This window comes from Prionailurus bengalensis, chromosome D4 (assembly GCF_016509475.1).
Source record: "Prionailurus bengalensis isolate Pbe53 chromosome D4, Fcat_Pben_1.1_paternal_pri, whole genome shotgun sequence".
NCBI lineage: Eukaryota > Metazoa > Chordata > Mammalia > Carnivora > Felidae > Prionailurus > Prionailurus bengalensis.
In genome coordinates this window covers 25,009,929-25,024,143 of record NC_057359.1, presented here as the reverse complement: position 1 = coordinate 25,024,143, position 14,215 = coordinate 25,009,929, and the positions used below count along the sequence as shown (strand labels likewise).

General features: G+C 39.3%; 1 protein-coding gene across 2 annotated transcripts in view; it reads left to right on the top strand.

The window, feature by feature from the left end:
* KIF27 (kinesin family member 27) overlaps positions 1 to 14,215 on the top strand; it is a 93,551-nt gene that overhangs the window by 59,861 nt on the left and 19,475 nt on the right. For both annotated transcript variants that reach the window (XM_043565363.1, XM_043565362.1), the window contains exons 12-13: positions 6,202 to 6,315; positions 9,972 to 10,148. In XM_043565363.1, coding sequence (XP_043421298.1) covers positions 6,202 to 6,315; positions 9,972 to 10,148 — 291 coding nt within the window. The remainder of the gene's footprint in view (positions 1 to 6,201; positions 6,316 to 9,971; positions 10,149 to 14,215) is intronic.

Here is a 14,215-nt window from a genome sequence, read left to right as displayed (position 1 = left end):
AATAAACATTAAAAAAAAAACTAAACATCTTAGATTTTTCTTTTTTTATTTTTAATTTTATTATTTTAATGTACATCCAAATTAGTGAGCATATAGTGCAACAATGATTTCAGGAGTAGATTCCTTAATGCCCCTTACCCATTTAGCACGTTCCCCCTTCCACAACCCCTCCAGTAACCCTCTGTTTGTTCTCCCCATTTAAGAGTTTCTTATGTTTTGTCCCCCTCCCTGTTTTTATATTATTTTTGCTTCCCTTCCCTTGTGTTCATCTGTTCTGTGTCTTAAAGTCCTCATATGAGTGAAGTCATATGATATTTGTCTTTCTCTGACTGACTACTTTCGCTTAGCATAATACCCTCTAGCTCCATCCACGTAGTTGAAATGGCAAGATTTCATTCTTTTTTATTGCAGAGTAATACTCCATTGTGTATATATACCACATCTTCTTTATCCATTCATCCATCGATGGACATTTGGGCTCTTTCCATACTTTGGCTATTGTTGATAGTGCTGCTATAAACATGGGGGTGCATGTGTCCCTTTGAAACAGCATACCTGTATCCCTTGGATAAATACCTAGTAGTGCAATTGCTGGGTCATAGGGTAGTTTTATTTTTATTTTTTTTGAGGAATCCCCATACTGTTTTCCAGAGTGGCTGCACCAGCTTGCATTGCCACCAGCAATGCAAAAGAGATCCTCTTTCTCCGCATCCTTGCCAACATCTGTCTTTGCCTGAGTTGTTAATGTTAGCCATTCTGACAGGTGTGAGGTGGTATCTCATTGTAGTTTTGATTTGTATTTCCCTGATGATGAGTGATGTGGAGCATTTTTTCATGTGTCGGTTGGCCATCTGGATGTCTTCTTTGGAGAAGTGTCTATTCATGTCTTTTGCCCATTTCTTCACTGGATTATTTGTTTTTTGGGTGTTGAGTTTGCTAAGTTCTTTATAGATTTTAGATACAACCTTTTATCTGATATGTCGTTTGCAAATATCTTCTCCCATTCTGTCAGTTGCCTTTTAGTTTTGCTGATTGTTTCCTTTGCTGTGCAGAGCTTTTTATTTTGATGAGGTCCCAGTAGTTCATTTTTGCTTTTGTTTCCCTTGCCTCCAGAGATGTGTTGAGTCAGAAGTTGCTGAGCCAAGACAAAGAGGTTTTTGCCTGCTTTCTCCTTGAGGATTTTGATGGCATCTTGTCTTACATTTAGGTCTTTCATCTCTTTGAGTTTATTTTTGTGTATGATGTAAGAAAGTGGTCCAAGTTCATTATGTTGCATGTCCCTGTCCCAGGTCTTTCATCTCTTTGAGTTTATTTTTATGTATGGTGTAAGAAAGTGGTCCAAGTTCATTATGTTGCATGTCCCTGTACCACGACTTGCTGAAGAGACTGTCTTTATTCCATTGGATATTCTTTCCTGCTTTGTCAAAGATTAGTTGGCCATACGTTTTTGGGTCCATTTCTGGGTTCTCTATTCTGTTCCATTGATCTGAGTCATCTGTTTTTTTTTTTCCTCTCTTTTTTTTTTTTAGGTTTATTTATTTATTTTTGAGAGAGAGAGGGAGAGTGTGCAAGTGTGTGCACGAGCAGGGAATGGGCAAAGAGGGAGAGAGAGACAGAGAGAGAGAATCCCAAGCAAAGCTCCACAATGTCAGCATGGAGCCAGATGCAGGGTTTGAACTCATGAACCATGAGATCATGACCTGAGTAGAAATCAAGAGTTGGTCACTTAACTGACTGAGCCGTCCAGGCACCCTTCATCTTTTTTTGTTTGTTTGTTTGTTTATTTTAATGTTTATTTTTGAGAGAGGGGGAAGGGGCAGAGAGAGGGGGGTCACAGAGGATCCAAAGCAGGCTCCATGCTGACAGCAAAGAGCCCAAGGCAGGGCTCGAACTCACCAACTATTGAGATCATGACCTGAGCTGAAGTTGGACACTTAACCAACTAAGCCACCAAGATGCCCCCTTTGTTTTGTTTTGTTTTTAATTTAGTTTATTATTTTTGAGAGAGCAAGCAGGGGAGGGGCAGAGAGAGAATCCCAAGCAGGCTCTGCGCTGTCAGTGCAGAGTGCAGCTTGAACTCACAAACTGTGAGATCATGACTTGAGCCGAAATCAAGAGTCAGATGCTTAACCCAGGTGCCCCTAGATTTTTCTCATCTTAAAATTATCCTTCTTTAACCTTATGCTTTTCTCTTTCTGTCTTCTCACCTTTATAACCAAACTGGTTGGAAAAGCTTACTGCATCTGTTTCTGTTTCCTCTGCTTCCATTCATTCTCTCATCCTCTCCAGTTTGGTGTCTGGTTCCTGTCTCTACCATCTACTTCAAAGCTTTTGAGAAATTCACTAGTGCTTTCTCAGTCACTAAAGTCCTTAAAACCTCAGCTGCATCCAGCATAGTTCACCACTCCTTCCTTCCTTGAAATATTTTCCCCTTTGCCTTTGTGAAATTATATTCTTGTTTTTTTCCTCTGACTGCTTAATCTCTGTCTTTGCTAGTTCATCCTGCATGATCAGTACTTAATGTATGGGAATTCCCCAAACCTCTAGGCTTATGCCTCTTCTGTCTTCTATCTTTGATGACCTCATCTTTTTCCATGGCTACGATTTAACTCTGATAGCTTTCAAATTTAATCCTTAACCCCAGATTTGTATTTGGAGCTCTGGATTCCTATATCCAACCATTGACATCCTCATTAGGTTGTCTTATAGATTAAATTCATGATCTTCCTTGCTTATCTCACCACAATTCCCCTCCCTGCTCCCTTCATAGGGGAAAATACATAGTTTTCCATGTGCTTTACCTAACATTTCAATCCATTCAAATAGGTAAGCTAGCAATCATCCTTGACTCTGTCTTCTTCCTAAGCAGGAACCACTAAGTCCTATATAGATTATACCTTCTGAATATCTTTAACCTATTCAATTCTCATTTCTACTACCAACAACCTAGTCTCTTTCTTATGGTCCTTCCTCCAATGTGAGGATTAGGTCTGCCTGTCAGTCACATGATCTTTGGGTCTCAGCTTCTCAGCTCTCTTAGATCATGTTTTAAACCAACAAGACATAGCACTAAGTCTCTATTTTGGGAAAAGAGAAGCTCTTTTGGTCAGAGTGCATACATAGTCTTCTGGAATGCAAATCTGCCTGTAACTTAAACTTTTTACATTTTCATCTAGGGCAGTTTTGTTTCTTCTAGCCATATCTCTCATTCTAGGGAAACGACCCTATGTAAAGGGAGAACGAGTATTCCAGAAAAAGGAAAAAGTCTATTCCAGAGATATATTAAAGTTTCCATTACTTCATGCAAAAACAGAAAAGCTGCTCACAGTCTTCTGTTTGGGGCTAACTTTCCAACATGCCTGTTTCTTCATTCTCCCTTTGACTAAACCATTTCCGGAGAATACCACGACGTCTGTGTGGGTTCTCCTTGGAGTACCAGTTCTTAACTGAAGTCCGTGCATAGGCTGTAAGAAAAAGTGTGGGAACCCTTGAAACTGTGGGTCATAGTGTGATCTTGAGCTTTTTACCTCTCTAAACACCAATTTTCTCCAGCTATCAAATGGAGTTTTTAATAGTCCCTGTCTCAGAAGATTATCGTGAGGATTAAATGGGACAATTAAATAGATATGAAAAGCCTGGCATCGTACCTGGTGAACAGTTACTTTAATATTATAACAGGGATTATATTGTAAGAGAATGGCAATAATGTCTAGAGTAACATGTAGAGAGGATGACACCTACTATAGTACACTCACAAGAAGAGGAAGGGCAGAGAGTCTGCTCCAAGCAACTATAAGGTGCCTTTATTTCAGCATCTTGGCGTTGCTGCGACTATGACGGGGACTAAGTTATAACTATGGATGAGAGGCTAGGAAGCATGAAAAAATTAATGGGTAAATATAACAGGGTCATATTCACTTGTAATACAATGCAGGTGAGCAGAGAAAATTTCTTTTATTTAGTCTGCAGCAGACCTGTGTTCTTTATGACACCACCACCCCTCTCACCCTGCCCAATCCACATCACGATAATTGCTGGAAGTCTAGGAACAAACTAAATGTCCAATCTGTTCAAACCTTACTCTGGTAATTTAACCATTTCCTGTAAGTAACTCTCAGCTCTCTTGAATAAGAATATTCAGTCCAGTGTATGCGATGGTCAGGTATACAGCTTTTATTGCATCATATGGAGTTGAAGAGAAAAGGGTCACCTGAATTTCAGTTGGTCCTTGGGTGTGACTGGCTGGAATGTGCTCTCTCTTGTCTGCTTTTCTTTGCTGGGTTCCAATGATGAAGCCCCGAGTTGGCATAAACTTGTAGTCTGGTCTCGCTTTCAGTTTAGAGCATGGAGCTGCTTTGGCTTCATCTCACCTCCTCTGGCATTATGAATCCCCATTGAGGCTACTAGGTCCCCATCTATCTTGCTAGCCCAGTGGCCTGTCCTCTTCTTCACTTTTGGGGTCAGTTATCATGGGGAAATGGTCATTGGTTCTCAGGATCCACATCACTTGACGCCAAGGATTCTATATGATAAGTCTCTTTCCATTTTTTCTTCTCTTTTTCTTTCTTCTTCTTCTTTTAAATAAATGTTTATTTATTTTTGAGAGAGAGCATGAGCAGGGGAGGGGCAGAGAGAGAGGGAGACAGAGAATCCCAAGCAGGTCCCACACTGTCAGTATAGAGCCCGGCGTGGGGCTCGAACTCATGAACTGTGAAATCATAACCTGAGCCAAAATCGAGAGTCTGATGCTTAACCGCTGAGCCACCCAGACACCTCTCATCCCTCTTTCCCTGATCGAACTTTTCTGCTCTTTCAGCGGGGCTGGGCAGCCCCCTCTGGGTGGGTCCTCTGCACTAGCATCTGCGTGTTGCCCCTCTGCCCCCAGTGATATACCTTACTTATCACCCCCTTTCTGGGCCAAAATTCGGAGGGAGGAAAACTGGAACACACATCTTTCTTGCCATCTCTTTCTTTCTTTCTGCCATTCCCAGGGCTAGAACATGATAGAGTTTCCTTTTACTTCCTTTATATCAGTACTTCTGAAATTACCTGTGGAGAAGGTGCAGTTTTCATTTTATTATTAGCTTGTCAAGCCCATTTTAGTATTAAAATGAAAATGAAATAAAAAATTAAAATATACAAGTCAGTCTTTTAATTATTTATTGTAACTATTAATATTCAACAGACATAAAATTATTCTGTCCAATTTTATAAAGGTTTCTAAACACTTTCAATTTCTGTAGTTTTATCCATCATGGACCAATAAGCAATAGTAATGCAGACCAGCCCACTTTGGTTCATGGCCTCCTTCCTTATTCCTGCTAAGGTAGTGGTGGACAGAGGCATCATCTCTAAACCCAGGAGAACTCCTGAGGCTTCTTAAAATGTGGATGGAAAATAAAGGACCATGATCTATCTTTGTTAAAAATTTTATTTATTTATTTTGAGAGAGAGCACGAGTAGGGGAAGGGCTGAGAGAGAGTCAGAGAGAGAGTCCCAAGCAGGCTGTGTGATGTCAGCACAGCTAGATGCGGGGCTCAGTCTCACGAACCATGAGATCACGACCCAAGCCGAAATCAAGAGTTGGACACTTAACTGACTGAGTCGCCCAGGGGCCCCATATCTTTTATTTTTTTTAAGTTTATTTATTTAAGCAATCTCTACACCCAGCGTGGGGCTTGAACTCATGACCCCGAGATCAAGAGCTGCATGCTATACTGACTCAGCCTGCCAAGCACCTCCCATCATCTATCTTGAAAGGCTGTTCTCATGCACAAAATCCTATTTCTGAATGACAGAAACTGAATATTTTCATATTTCTACTGTCATAACTTCTAGCATCCCCATGGCAGATGGGTGCCTTGGGGAGACTAACTAAAAGGTCATGAGCTCAGAAAGGCAGAAGAGAAAAGCACATTTGTAATTTTCAGACTCTTAACCTGCTGTGCTGATTTATAACACTGGCAAACAATGAAAAAAAACCAAGTGATGTTAGTAAACCTTGATTTGCTGTGAGATTTTATTGCTTCAATGAGGGGCTAACATTATTTTCCTCTCCAGTAGCCCCAACCTTCATCTATGCATTTTCTTTCTTTTTACAAGGAAGAAAGTAAATGTGAAGAAAATGATTATCTGCATAAATATTTAATGATGGCCAGGAAGTAAAAGCAATAAGGTGTTTTTAATTTCTGTTCTCTACAGGAACTAAAGTCAAAAACAGAACAGGAAGACTCTCTGACACTGGAAACCGAGGACCTTGATGCATTTAAGATGAAAAAGAGAAAAGGTTCGTTTGGAAGTATAGACCAATTCCAGGTTTGTCGATTCTGTTTAGTGTTTCCTGCTTTCTCTTTGCTTTGATGGTTGTTTAAATAGAGGTAAAAAGTGGTGTACTCTGAATAAAATCTTCAAACACTGGACTTTACCACTGGACTACAAATTTTCTAATATTTCTCCCAAAGCTTTTCTGTTATTAAAAAATTACTCTCGGGCACCTGAGCATCCAACTTTGGCTCAGGCCATGATCTCACAGTTTGTGATTTGAGCCCGCGTCAGACTCACTGCTGTCAGCACAGCTTGGGATTCTCTCTCTCTCCCTCTCTCTCTGCCCCTCTGCCACTTGTATCTCTCTCTCAAAAACAAAATAAACATTTAAAAAAATTACTCTCTCATCCAGAAATGTGCTTGTATTCTTTTTTCAGTAGAATGCATTTATTTGGGGGCATCTGGGTGGCTCAGTTGGTTGGGCATCAGGCTTTGGCTCAGGTCATGATCTCGTGGTCAGTGAGTTCGAGCCCCACATCAGGCTCCGTGTTGACAGCTCAGAGCCTGGAGCCTGCTTTGGATTCTGTGGTTCCCCCTCTCTCTGGCCCTCCCCCCCTCAAAAATAAACATAAAAAAAAAGAATGCATTTATTTGAATGTTGTAGAATGTAAACATGAAATCCATGTTCACTGGATTGTATTTATTCCCATGGAAACAATACATTTCTAAAAATCAGAGCCCTCCATTCAAACATAACCAAATTATATATGCACCATATATGATGTATTAAAAGTTATTGTTTTAGTGCCCCATTTATTTTTTTAAATGTTTATATATTTTTGAGAAAGAGTGAGTGGGGAAGGGGGAGAGAGAGAGAGGGAGATAGGGAATCACAAGCATACTCCACACTATCAGCACAGAGTTCCATGTGGGGCTCGAATTCATGAACTGTGAGATCACAACCTGAGCCAAAACCGCAGGGTCGGATGCTTAACCAACTAAGCCACCCAAGTACCCTGTTTTAGTGCCACATTTAAAAAGTGATATCTGTAAACTAACTCAAAGTTCAAGGAAACAAAATTGTATTTTTATGTAAATTCAAAATGGCAATTCTAAAAATCTTAAAAATACTGCAATTAAACCTAATTACACTCGGGGCGCCTGGGTGGCACAGTCGGTTAAGCGTCCGACTTCAGCCAGGTCACGATCTCGCGGTCCGTGAGTTCGAGCCCCGCGTCAGGCTCTGGGCTGATGGCTCGGAGCCTGGAGCCTGTTTCGGATTCTGTGTCTCCCTCTCTCTCTGCCCCTCCCCCGTTCATGCTCTGTCTCTCTCTGTCTCAAAAATAAATAAACGTTAAAAAAAAATTAAAAAAAAAAAAAAACCTAATTACACTCAAATGCTAAATACATCACCTTCTGAAAAATGTATTTGCTCTTTCTTAAATTTTATGTATTTTAATAGTAAAATTGAGGACGTGAATGTATTCCGAGTTATTTATTTTACCTAGTATGTTTTAGACATTGGTTAAGCGCTATCACTCTGACATTCTGTGCTGCTTGGTAATAACATTTCTGGGCAGAAAGGGTATGTGGGAGAGTAAGAGAGGTAGGAACACACAGAGCAGTGAGACCTGTTTTTCAAAACACTAAGGATCTAAATTTTAAATGAATACAACAATAAAAAGATTTCCACAGCTTGCACTATATTGGGTTAAAAATATTAATAAAACAAAAACAAAACTTCATGTTTTTAAACACAAAAGAAAAACCCACTTTCCAGAATTTGACCCTAAATAAGAACAAGATTATAAAGTAATCAATATGGGTATCCAAAGAGCTTTAGAATAGGATATTGATTTGTTATGAAGCTCCTTTATAAGGAAGTATTTTTTGAATTGTGTGATAGGAACTGTGTGATAGGAACCTTTGCTATTAAAGGAGAAAAGACAAATCAAGAAATTTTCAGAAAACTTACTAAGGTACAGTGAATTGTATAAATCGTAACCTTTATTATATCAAATGCAGAAAAATCCACTCATCTATTATTTCCCTAAAAAACCTGTATTATGTGCACTCCTACCCATTCTTCAAAGCACTGCCAAAATATTTCTTACTCTGTGAGGCCAGCACTGACATTTCTTAGAGCCATTCCAGTCCCTCACTCCCTTTTTGCTGACATGGTACCTGGGAGTTAGCTGTACACAGCATTTATTAGCAACAATCATAATTTTTCAGGTTTCCCTCCTATTGGAATGGACCTTACAAAAGATCTGTTATTAATTCTTCATACCCCACTCCAAGTCAAGGAATGTTCATAGAATATGTTTTAGCTAATTGCTAGACTTCATAGATTCTCCTGTATGGAGTTTCTAAGGTAGAGCTGGATATAACAAAACAAAAGTGTCTCTATAGTTGTTCTGAGATATCCTTCCTGTTTCTTATAAACTGTAGAGCTACTATTATAGGCTTCAATATTACTTCAATATTATTTGGATGCGATAGTGCTTATAGGGCCATGCTATCTAGGTCTGAATGGAGGACTGCATAGCACTGGATCTGCTTTGCTTTGGCCACTTCACTCTCTTTTCCTCATGCATATTCACTATCTCATTGTTTTGGTTTTTTTTTTTAATGTTTATTTATTTTGAGAGAGAGCACAAGTGGGGGAGGGGCAGAGAGGGAGAGAGAGAACCCCAAGCAGGCTCTGTGTGGTCAGCACACAGCCCGACAGGGCTCAGTCTCACAAACCGTGAGATCATGACCTGGGTCAAAGATCAAGAGTTAGACGCTTGACGGACTGAGCCACCCGGACACCCCATCTCATTTTTTAAATATAGATTTCTAAGCACCATTTTTATCAATTGGAGAAGAACTGGAAAATAGTACTGAGTGATTTGTTTCCCTATTATTTGTTGTTTATCTGGCATTGCTTCATTACCATGTCCACAGTGCGGATGGGCGCTTGGTAGAACTGATCTTGGACAGTCATATTCCATTCATATTTTTTTCTTTCTGGGTATCCTCGATTTGAGAGAATACTAAGATACTTGTTTTGGAACTCCTTCCAGCTCATTTTATCTTATAATTGATGTTAACGGGCTACAGTGCAGAGTGGATTTCCATGCCCTATTATATGTGTCTTCCACCGTGTATTCATTTACTTACTTCGTTGATTAGTTAGTTGGATCAGGCATTCATTCAGTCATTCATATAACATTTTATTGAAGGCCGGTCATGGGCCAGGAAGTATAGCAGGCATTGGGGATAGAGAGTTAGAAAAGACAGTCTGTCCAGTCAGTCAAGGAACTCAGTCAGTCCAGAAAGACTGTAGAGCACCAAACAGTGTAAGTGCTGTGATGGAGGTATGTTCCTCTACGACAGAGAAAAAGATCCCCCAGCCTGTTCTCAGAATTACCTCTTAATATATGTATGGAAAAATTGTCAATCCTTTTGTCAACTTAGAAAATCCCAGACTCAAACATGTTCGGAGAATACATCTTAATTCCCTATAAAACACAGCAAGATGTTAACTGGAACCACTTCCTAATGATTTTAGACAGGAACACTGTTTTATTATTCTCACCAATAGTTTTTAAATGTTCATTTAAGGTATTTTAGCCAATCTGAAATTACATTATTACAATATACATCCTATGGCAGAAGAAAAACAAATGATGTAATAACGTTTCTTTGAAATTTTAATGTAGAAATTGGATGAGCAAAAGAAATGGTTAGATGAAGAAGTAGAAAAAGTCCTGAACCAACGCCAAGAACTGGAGGAGCTGGAAGAAGATTTAAAAAAACGAGAGGCCATAGTTTGTAAGAAGGAGGCCCTGTTACAGGAGAAGAGCCACCTGGAAAATAAGAAGTTGAGATCTAGCCAGGTATGCTATTTGTTATGCTCTTGGATTCTGGGTGTAAGCCATATAAACTAGGATTACCTTTCTCTCTAAGAAGTAAGGCATACTACTATGAAATTAGAAACCAAAAGAAAACTCTTCTGGTTTTCAATGTATTTTTGCATATCAGTGCTTATTTAATGACCACCACTAAAATCTATTGCAATTTTGAAGTCGAATGTTCAGTGTTCATTGGTTCAATGTTCTGCCAAGTATATTATTATTAACATTTTTGGGTATTTGAAAAATTATGGTAAAATAGACATAACATAAAATTGGCCATTCTGACCATTTTTAAGTGTGTGATTCAGTGGCATTAATTACGTTCACAATGTTAACCCTATTTCCAAAATGTTTTATTACCCCAAACAGAAAGTCTATAACCATTAAGCAGTAACTCTCCTTTTCTCCCTGCAACCTCTGTTATTAACTTTAGTGGATATTTAAGAAATAAATTGTACCATTTGATGCTGTATAGAGAACACTGGTAATTTGGGAAAATAGACTTAAAAATGATCTAGCTATTGGGGTGCCTGGGTGGCTCAGTTGGTTGAGCGTCCTACTTCAGCTCAGGTCATGATCTCACCATTTGTGAGTTTAAGCTCCACATCAGGCTCTGTGCTGACAGCTTGGAACCTGGAGCCTGCTTCAGATTCTGTGTCTCCCTCTGTCTCTGTCCCTCCCCTCCTCGCACTCTGTCTCTCCCTTTCTCTCAAAAATAAATAAATATTAAAAAAAAATGATCTTGGGGCGCCTGGGTGGCGCAGTCAGTTAAGCGTCCGACTTCAGCCAGGTCACGATCTCGCGGTCCATGAGTTTGAGCCCCGCGTCGGGCTCTGGGCTGATGGCTCAGAGCCTGGAGCCTGTTTCCGATTCTGTGTCTCCCTCTCTCTCTGCCCCTCCCCCGTTCATGCTCTGTCTCTCTCTGTCCCAAAATAAATAAACGTTGAAAAAAAATTAAAAAAAAAAATGATCTAGCTATCACTACTACCCAAAGTTAGGGGTTTGCAGGGTTGCTGTAAAAGAGAGATTTTACGTGATGAAGATTTGTTCAGTTTTCAAATTATGACGACTTGGGGACCTTTACAAGAACTTTTGCTGGAGAACGTGGGTTTTATGAGCCAAAGAAGTGATTTTTATGAAGGGGTTTGCCTCAATTTCAGGTTTTGAAAAAGGAATGATTATGGAAGGAATAGAAGAACCAGGGGATATGTTTTTTGGATGTAGCTATGTATATTTTCAACTATAGCAATAACAGCATCTGAAAATGAAGCTGGCTTGCCCCAGACTTGAGGAGGACTTTCTGCCCATCAGGCCGAGGACAGTCTATACATTGAGTAATTGAACAGCAAGGATCAATGACCTGCCTCTTTAGTAGACCTTCCTTTCAGGCTGCATCTAGACCAGTAAGATCTGAGATGATGGTCGTGTGTTCTTAGCCTCTCCACCTCAACACAACAGGCAGACAAGTGTGGAAACCTGAACTTACCTCTGCTCTGTCCTCCTTTCCCCATTCATGTTGAATAGCTATTGGCACCCGGGGATAGGGGCAGCCCCTCTAACCAGGCTTGTTGTTGGTGCCATATCAGGTAGCTTGTTCACGCTGGCTGTAAGGGCCAAGTTTTATTTTTACTTTTATATATTTTTTTTATTTTTTAAGTTTATTATTATTTTTAAGTAGTCTCTACACATCGCATGGAGCTCAAACTCACTACCCTGAGATCACAGGTTGCACCCTCCTCCAGTGGAGTCAGCCAGATGCCCCTGTCAGGGCCAAGTTTGAAAAGCTACCCCTCAAAACATGTAAATGACAGCAAGAGAGATGAACACATTTAAATATCAATGTGTAAATAGAAGAAAATAAACTGGGACCTTTACTATATGTTCCATATCACAAAAGAAAAAAGAGGAAAAAACAAAACAAAAAACTTTCTCCTAAAGTAAGTTTACTTCATGATACAGGGGGGAAAAAATTGAAGTTTTCTACTTTGAACAAGATGTAAAATTTAGGAAGCAAGAACATACTGAGGTAAGTAGAGAGTACAAATAAATGAAACCCACAGCAGAGCAAAGCAAAATTGATTCTTTGAAGATTGTTTTAATGAAACAGAAGAGAAACTTGGTGATGTTATACTGCTGGGTTCTTTTCTGAACAAAAGGTGTGAATAGATTACATTTTTTTCCAGTGTTTTAAGAAATATTTATAAGGTTCAATCCTATGCATTTTGGACATGGAATGTGATATAAAAAAACCTATTTTCATACCATATACGATTTCAACTCAAAGTAAGTCACAGACCTAAATGTAAGAGGTAAAACTATAAAACCCTTAGAAAAAAACAAAGGTGTAAATCCTTGTGATCTTGGGTTAAGCAATAGTTTCTTTGCTATACCTGAAGCAAAAGCAATAAAAGAAACATTAGATAAATTGGACTTCATCAAAATTAAAAACATTTGTTATGCAAAGGACACCAAGAAAGTTGGTGTTGAAAAGACAACCCACAGAATGGGGGAGAAATGTTTGCAAATCATATACTTGATAAAGGACTTGTCTCTAGAATATATAAAGAAGTCTTAACTCAGTAATAAAAAGACAATTCAATTAAAAATGGGTGAAGGATCTAGTAGACATTTCTCAAAGAAGATATACAAATGGCCAATAAACATATGAAACATCAGTAGCCATCAGGGGTATGCAAATCAAAACATAGATGAGATACTCCTTCACACTTACTGGGATTGCTGTAGTCAGAAAAATAGATACTAAGTGTTGGCGACAATATGAAGAAATTGGAATTTTAATGCACTGCTTGTGGGATTGTAAAATGGGTACAGTTGCCTTGGATAACTATCTTACAGTTCTTCAAAAGGTTAATCATAGCATTACTATGTCACCCAGCCACTCCACTCCTAGGTATATATCCAAGAGAAGTGAAAGCACATGTCTACACAAAAGCTTGTACATGAATGTGCATAATAACAGCATTATTCACAATAGCCTCAAAATGAAAAAAATTCAAATGTCCCATTAGCCAATGAATGGGATAAACAGAAAGTGGTATATCCGTACTAGGGTATGTTACTCAGCTATAGAAAAGAATGAAGTTCTGATACATGCTACCACGTGGATGAACCCCAAAAACATTGTGTTAAGGGAAAGAAACCAGTCACGAAAGACCCATGTTGTGTGTACATGTAATTTCTATCAATGTGCAGATGAGGCAAGTCTGTAGAGACAAAAAGTAGAATAATGGTTGCTTAGGGCTGAGTGGGGAATGGGGAGTGGAATGACTGCTAGGGGGCATGGGGGTTTATTTTTGAGGACAATGAAAACGTTCTAAAATTGATTGTGGTGATGGGTGCACAACTCTGTGAGTATACTAAAAGCCATTGAATTATACACTTAAATCGGGGACTTAGGGGCGCCTGGCTGGCTCAGTCTGTGGAGTGTGCAACTCTTGGTCTCAGGATTGGGAGTTCAAGACCCATATTGGGTATAGAGATTACTTAAAATAAAATCTTTAAAAATAAATTATTAGGTGAATTGTTCGGTATGTGAATTAGATCTCAATAAAGCTATTACTCAAAAAAAAGCTATAAGCCCATAAAGGAAAAAAAAAAGATACAGAAGACTAAAGATTACCAAAAAATGTAAGGTGGGAAGGTATAGGTAAGTAGTTACTTACTTAGCAGAAGAGGCTGGAATCCAAATGCCTTGAGAGCTTAAGAGGGACATGAATGAAAGCTGTAGCATGAGCTTTTTTTTTTTTTTTTTTTTTTTTTTTTGAGAGATAGAGCATGAGCGGGATAGGGGCAGAGAGAGAAGGAGACACAGAATCCAAAGCAGGTACCAGGCTCTGAGCTGTCAGCACAGAGCCCAGTGGGGGCTCAAACTCACAGACCGCGAGCCAAAGTCAGACCCTTAACCAACTAAGTCACCCAGGCACCCCTAGTATTTTGTTTGTTTGTTTTTGTTTTTTTTAATAATACCTTTATGAGAGGAGTGCCTGGGTGGCTCAGTTGGTTGAGCATCCGACTTCGGCTCAGGTCAT